Source organism: Triticum urartu, chromosome 3A (assembly GCF_056163025.1).
Source record: "Triticum urartu cultivar PI428250 chromosome 3A, HENAU_Tu73, whole genome shotgun sequence".
Classification (NCBI taxonomy): domain Eukaryota; kingdom Viridiplantae; phylum Streptophyta; class Magnoliopsida; order Poales; family Poaceae; genus Triticum; species Triticum urartu.
The window spans coordinates 437,362,253-437,370,404 of NC_141875.1; the positions used below are offsets into that span (position 1 = coordinate 437,362,253).

The 8,152-nt window shown below is 45.2% G+C and overlaps 1 protein-coding gene across 1 annotated transcript; it reads left to right on the plus strand.

Annotated features, from left to right (window-relative positions):
- Positions 1 to 263: 263 nt before the first annotated feature.
- LOC147979995 (uncharacterized) lies at positions 264 to 650 on the plus strand. The gene has a single exon (XM_087515428.1). It carries the CDS (start codon positions 264 to 266, stop codon positions 648 to 650), a length of 387 nt encoding a protein of 128 aa, XP_087371554.1.
- The last annotated feature ends 7,502 nt before the right edge of the window (positions 651 to 8,152 follow it).

The following is an 8,152-nucleotide window of genomic DNA, read 5'->3' on the forward strand; positions in this document are numbered from 1 at the left end:
TCGCTTGGGACAGCTCGGTGTTCTCACTGTCCAATCGGTACATAACGGCAACCACGCTAACTGCGCTAGTATCACAGGATGGGATGTCACATTGGTGGCTTATCGGGGGTGTATGGCCCTCAAAGTATGCGGACAAAGTGGAATTTCTCACCGAGATCTCGGACATCCGAGATTTGCATGTAGGGCCATGGGCCTTATTGGGGGATTTCAATCTCCTGGTCTTGGCGGATGACAAAAACAGACCGAATGCAAACCGTAGGATGATGGCGCGCTTTCGGTCCATGCTAAATAGGCTGGAATTGAAGGAGATGTACCTAAATGGTAGACGTTACACGTGGAGCAATGAGCAAAGGGACCCCACCCTTGAGAAAATAGACCATGTCTTTGTTACAAACATGTGGGAGGATATTTACCCGAGGAGCTTCCTCACGGCCATGGGCTCGGCATTTTCTGACCATTTCCCACTCCTGGTGGATCCAGACGCGGAGTTGCACCTTGGCAAGCGATTTAAGTTTGAGAGCTTCTGGCCCAAGGTGGAGGGCTTCTTTGAGACGGTGACGGAAGCTTGGGGTTTGGTGACCAGGGATGGTAACCTGTTTGTAGTGTTGGACAACAAACTTCACGCCACAGCGAAAGCTTTGCAATCCTAGAGCGATCGGTGGATCGGTAACACACGCCTTCAAATTGCCATTGCCATGGAGGTCATTGCTCGTTTGGATGTGGACGCAGAGTCTAGGCACTTAGAGGACTTGGAGCATGACCTACGCAAGCTACTCAAGAGGAAGCTTCTAGGTCTATGTTCGTTGGAAAGAACCATTGCGCGTCAGAGATCGAGACTTCTTCAGCTGAGGGAAGGGGATGCAAACACAAGATTCTTCCAGCGACATGCGACCTATAGGCATCGCAAGAACATAATCATGAAGATATAACACAATGGAATAATGCACACGGGCCAGGAGGAGGTTGCCAGAGTTTTCAATGAGTTCTACGGTGAGCTGTTCGGCTCGGCTAGAGCCCGCGTAGCTACACTCCATTTGGATAGGCTGAATCTGCCCTGTCTTGACCTGGCACGGCTGGAGGTGCCTTTTGTTGAGGAGGAGGTCTCTAGAGTAATCAAGGAAATGCCAATGGACAAGGCGCCTGGTCCCGATGGGTTCACCAGTAGATTCTATGCCACGTGCTGGCATGTCATCAAGGATGATTTTATGAGGGCACTCAACCAATTCTATGTAGGAGATATGAGAGGCATGGCAGCAATTAACAAGGCCTTGATTACCTTGCTGCCGAAGAAAGCGAGTGCCGTGGATGTTAGAGACTTCAGGCCGGTTAGCCTTGTTTGTGGACCAATCAAGATTTTTGACAAAATTCTAGCTTCAAGGCTGGCAGAGGAGTTACCGACGATGGTGGGGCTGCATCAAAGTGCATTCGTGAGAGGCCGATCTTCGCATGATAATTTCATGCTGGTCCAATGCACAACTCGCAAACTTCATGCGCTGAGGAACCCCATGGTTATGCTAAAGCTTGATATAATTAAGGCATTTGACACAATACAATGGCCTTTCATTCTGGAGGTCTTGAGGAGATTGGGTTTCGGTCATAGATGGATCACTTGGATATGTGGGTTGTTGGCAACATCTTCTACGCGGATCCTGGTTAATGGCACGCCTGGCAAACCGATCCTCCCTTGCCAGGGTTTTCGTCAGGGCGACCCGTTGTCGCCTATGCTATTTATACTCTGTATGGAGCCCCTACGAGCACTCTTTGAACATGAAACCGACAGAGGTTTACTCGGGCATCTAGCGAGGAATGGGCTGAGGCAAAGAGTTTTGATGTTTGCCGACGACGTGGTGGTCTTTTTCAAGCCCACGACGTTGGAAGCTACGACATGCGAGGCACTCTTGTAGGTATTTGCACAAGCCTCGGGCTTGGTGGTCAATACGAAAAAAGTGCTATCTGGCCAATTCGATGTTCGCCCGAGGATGTAGATTTGGTGAAGACAATCATGGGTTGCTCAACGGCCACTTTTCCGTGCACCTACTTGGGTCTACGCTTAACACTCAAAAAATAGTCTATGGCGCAGTTGCAAGGCATGGTGGACAAGGTTCGGGACTGTTTGCCGCATTGGAAAGCGGACCTATTACCGAAGAGTGGGCGGCTAATATTGATCCAGTCAGTGCTATGTGCTATACCAGTTCATTCCATGCTCGCCTTGAGTATCCCAGCTAAAACCATCTCGGCGTTGGTAAAGATTTGTAGGGGATTCCTGTGGTGCGGCAAGAGTGAGGCAAATGGGGGCAATTGCTCGGTGGCTTGGGATAAGGTGTGTACGCCGAAGTGGGATGGTGGCCTGGGGATTCCGGACTTGAGATGGCTGAACACAACCTTGCAAGCCCGATGGCCTTGGCTCCAAAGGAATGACACGGAGCGACCGTGGGCTGAGTTCTCCATCACCGTCCCCCATGAAGCGATGGCCTTGGCCAAGGCGACAATGCGTACGACTGTAGGAGATGGAAGTACAACTCGGTTCTATGAAGATCGCTAGGTGGATGGAGCGACAGTACAAGAGATAGAACCGGCGCTGTTCAGCAGAGTGCCTGGTCATGTCAGGGCGACGAGGATGGTCTCAGATGCGCTCGGAAATGGTACTTGGGATGGAGATGTTGGCCCCAACCTCACGGGTCCAGAGCTGGAGGAGTACTTGAGGTTATGGACGAGACTTGCAGATTTCAAGTTAGCGGCCGGATTGGAGGACAAGGTGCAATGGTCCTGGGAAGCAAACGGTGTCTACTCTGGCATATGTGGCAAAATTCTTGGGACGAGAGCGATCTCCGACGGCGCCGTTCACTTGGAAGTAAAGGCCCCATTAAGATGTCGTTTCTTCACCTGGCTGGCTCTCAGGAACCGGTGTTGGACCTCAGATAGGCTTGCACGCCGAGGGCTACCACACCAAGCCACTTGCCCTTTCTACAACCAATAAGACGAGACTATGCAACATCTTCTCATCGGCTGCGTTTTTGCGAGGCAGGTTTGGCAGTGGTGCACCTCTTTGGCTGGAAGGATAGAGTATCTCCCACTGCCAGACGAGGATCTGGGCGAATGGTGCATGAGACAGGAGGAGACTATGGAGCATCGGAAGTCTAATCGGGCTCTGTGCTTGTTGGTGATGTGGATGTTGTGGAAGCATAGGAATGACATTGCGTTTGAGGGACACACACCATCTCTGTCAGGTGTGCTGTAGAAGATTCAGTCGGAGGGTGCTATCTGGACAAAGGCAGGACTGATTAATGGCGAGGTCCTAGGGAAAGAGCCAGATAGGGTAGAGTGGATAGGGCATGAGTAGCTTTGCCTTCTGTGAGTACCGGGTAGGGCGGATGAAATCCGCTTGTAAATAAGCTAAGCTAAATGTTGTACTGGTGGTTAGGGGCTCACCACCCCCTCTTCTTCTTTAATGAATGATACACACACTCGTGCATATTTGAGAAAAATAAGACGCTCGACCTACTCCGCCACGGATGGGGGCACGCGGAGGATGAACTGCTTGTCCATGGCAATTGCACCGCCGGGAATTGAACTCTCTAGTACAAGAACCCAACACAAAGCAAGTTCGAAGGATAGCTACCCCTTCCCCTTTGTTTGTTTGTCCCAGAAGAAGAGAGTTCCCCCTCGTCCGCTTCATTTGCTTTGCCGGCTCCGGTGAATAGGACGCTGAATAGTAGGTCCCGCTGGACTTACAACATCCTATTTTTTAGTGAAAAAATGGACTGTATTAACTGGCGAACATTCGGCTTTTAGGGGTAGCGTCGAACAATCTGCCAGCTGTTTGATTGCCATCGACGAACGCGATCACCTAAACAATATGTGCCGTGAAAAATAATTTTTTTGAACATCAGTACAGATGCGAGCGCTTATATACACGTGCATACACTCACCCTACCCCTATGAGCATCGCCGGAAATCCTGAAATAAATCCATAAATAAATGAGAGCACCAAGACTTGAACCCTGGTGGGCTGGGGATACCACAGTCCCTCTAACCATCCAACCACAGGTTGGCTTGCACCGTGAAAAATAATTTCATGTATACGTATACAATACATGATGTGAAAAACAATCGCATGTGGGTGTGCAATACATGTCGCGAAAAAGATGGGTGTTCCAAATTTTGAACCCTCACCTCCGAAGTTCTCAACATGGCACAACAACCAACTCACCATGAAGGAACCAGTGTCTAGTAACGAAAAATTAACCTTTTGGCCCCTTTTCAAAGTCTTTTCTTGGATTTTTTGTGTGCATTGTTTGCATTGTACCTCAGGTGGTTGAATCGGTTTTGCTTTTCCCATTTTCCGTCCATCCACGTTCTTGTTAGATGACTCTTCTCTGTTAGTATTGTGGTTAGCCTTGGTGAGTGAGAGAAAGAAAATGCTTGGAAGATGATTTTTACCTAGGTTTATTGGATTGTTACTCAACCCAATAACCAAAACTCTGACACCTTTAGTTTGTTTTTAATTATACATGAACCTGATATTTCAACCCTTTTTTTACTTCTATGTCAACAAAAATTATCTCCTCTTGTATTTTTGTTGGATTTTTCTAGTCCATCATTGGCATCATGTTTGGAGACTATAGATGATGTTAGTAATGGAGTGGCTACTCGAGAAGCCTAGTAACTATGCCATGAGCGACCTAATAGTTGTAGCATGGGAAGTTTGGCAATTTTAATATGGGCAGCCTGGTAACTATATCATGAGTAGCCTAGTAAATTTAGCACGAGAGAGCCCTGGTAACTTTAGTATGGCCATCCTCGTAACTGTAGCATGGGTAAGACAGTAACTTTAGCATGACTGCCTTGGCAACTACATAATTGCCATGTTGGCAATTGTAACATCTACATATAGTCTCTGCACATGGGCGCCATCTCGCACCAGAGTACTACAACGACATGGTTGGATTGTATCCCAAGACATCTGGTCGACTCTCATCACCGACCTCGCCATCTCTTTAATTGCGTCTTCGGTGGAGGTGTCACCAACTGCATTAGTGCCGGAGCATCTAGTGGAGATACCTGATAAGTATGACATGAGCGGCCTGGTAACTATGACATGAGCATCCTAGTAACTATAGCATGAGCACTGTGATAAGTTTAGCATAAAAAGCCTGATAAGTTCATTCAACATGACTAGCTTGGTAACTTAGCCTGAGCAGTTTGGTAACAACAATATAGATGGTGTGATAACTACATGATCACTATGTTCATAACTTTAGCATGACCGACATGGCAACTATGTATTCAATGTGGTGGTAACTATAGCATGGGGGCCTGGTACCTTTAGCATGGGGGCCTGGTAACTTTATCATGACAAACCTTGTAAATCTAATATCGATAGACGGGTAACTTCAATATGAGCAGCCTGGTAACTATGGTATGCCTAGTTTGGTAATTTTAGCATGAGCAACTTAGTAACTCTAGTACAATTTTTGAAAGCGGAATGGTGAATTAACTAGGTACTCATGTTCGATAGTAGCTTTGTCACAAAGTTTGATAGGTCAAAAAAGTTCTTATGTGCAAACTTTTTTATGATGATGTCACTTTTTGTGCAAGATATAGTAGAGAACAAAGGTCAAAATTGTGTATTTCCTTATATTTTCAAGAAAATCAATTTAGGTGAGATGGTTGCTTAACGAAGTAAATTCATTGTTTTGGTCCATTTGACAATAACTAGAGATAGTTGGGTTGGTTATTGGGAAGGTTAGCTACCCATACAACCTGGGTTCTTATCCTTCCCCGCCCTTTATTTTTCTTCCCAACAATGATCATAGTACATGACAATACGCTCTATCTGAAACATGTGCTAGCTAAAAGAGAAAACATGAGTAAAAATTGGGATTTCTTTGTATGTTCGATCAGGGAATTTACTACTGGCTCGAGAAAAGATTAGAACGTATGGGAGGAGGTGGCGAAACTAGTACAAATGATGGCTTTATTTTAGACCCATTTTTGAAGCCCATTTGTTACATAATAACTCCATATACATGTCTCACTGAGTCATTCATATCGTAGGTATGTCCTTTATGTATGATTATCACTTTGCATCTCTTTTAATGTGAGCATTGTGATGGTGTCCTGGACTAGGGGGTACTCACTATGTCATCTTATGGTCGGGAGGGCCGGGCTGAGGACCCCCGTGGCGGTTCATTATTGGGCCACTTCGGGCAGGACATATACAAGGGAGATTCCACAAGAATTGATGCACAAAACGAGGACTCTTCTAAATCTTAGGTCCTAGCTACATTATATAAACTGAAGCTAGGCTAGTCGATAGGACACATTCTAGACATCTTTAGATTTATTCACATCCGACCTCGTGGTACATCACCTGTACTTTATACGCCTCCATAATCAATACAACAAAGCAGGATGTAGGGTTTTACCTCTTTGAAAGGGGCCAAATCTGGAAAAACATCGTGTCCTCTATGTCCTTGTTATCATCTAGCCAAGACTACTAGATTGGGACCCTGATACGTCTCCAACGTATCTATAATTTTTTATTGTTCCATGCTATTATATTTTCATTCTTGGATGTTTTACAATCATTTTATAGCAACTTTATATCATTTTTTGGGACTAACCTATTGACATAGTGCCTAGTGTCAGTTGCTGTTTTTGCTTGTTTTTTACTTCGCAGAATGTTAATAGCAAACAGAGTCCAAATGCAGCGAATCTTTTTGGAGAATTTTTCTGGACCAGAAGACACCTGTTGGGCCAAAGAAGTGCCAGAGGGGGGCTCTGAGGGGAGCACAACCCGCCGGGGCGCGCCTGGGGGCCCATGCACGCCCTCGTGGATTGTGCCCACCTCGGCCGCCTCCCGCACCACCTCTTTGCTCTATAAATACCTCAAAAAATCCAAAAACCCTAGGGGAGTCGACGAAACACATTTCCAGCCGCCAAAGTTCCAGAACCATCAGATCCAATCTAGACACCATCACGGAGGGGTTCATCATCCTCATTGGTGCCTCTCTGATGATGCGTGAGTAGTTCATTGTAGACCTACGGGTCCGTAGGCAGTAGCTAGATGGCTTCTTCTCTCTTTTTGATTCTCAATAGAATGGTCTCTTGGAGATCTATTTGATGTAATTCTTTTTGTGGTGTGTTTGTTGGGATCCGATGAACTTTGAGTTTATGATCAGATCTTTATATCCATGAAAGTTATTTGAGTTTATCTGATCTCTTATATGCGTAATTACCTATAGCCTCGTATTTATTCTTCGAATCTTTGGTTTAGTTAGGCCGACTAGATTGATTTTTCTTGCCATGGGAAGAGGTGCTTTATGATGGGTTCGATCGTACGGTGTTCTTTCCCAGCGACGGAAGGGGCAGCAAGACACGTGTGTATCGTTGCTATTAAGATAACAAGATGGGGGATATTCCTACATGAATAGATCTCGTCTACATCATGTCATCGTTCTTAATGCATTACTCCGTTTCTCCATGAACTTAATACACTAGATGCATGCTGGATAGTGGTTGATGTGTGAAGTAATAGTAGTAGATGCAGGCAGGAGTCGGTCAACTAATCTTGGACTTGATGCCTATATAATGATCATTGCCTGGATATCATCATAATTATTTGAGGTTCTATCAATTGCCCAACAGTAATTTGTTTACCCACCGTATGCTATTTTCTCGAGAGAAGCCACTAGTGAAATCTACGGCCCCGGGTCTATTTCCTCATCATATATTTTCATATTGCTATTTGCCTTTTTATTTATTTACACCTTTTATTTTCAGATCTATATTATCAAAAACCCAAAAATACCTCACTGGATTTTATTTTCCTCTATTTTACTTGCATCTACCAATCTATGACTTTACCAATCTTTTACCAGAGAGGGATTGACAACCCCTCTTTCGTATCGGGTTGCAAGTATTTGTTCTTTGTGTGCAGGTACTATTTACATAGTGTTGCTGGGTTCTCCTGAAGGAAATATGCCCTAGAGGCAATAATAAAGTTATTATTTATTTCCTTATATCATGATAAATGTTTATTATTCATGCTAGAATTGTATTAACCGGAAACATGATACATGTGTGAACACATAGACAAATAGAGTGTCACCAGTATGCCTCTACTTGACTAGCTTGTTAATCAAAGATG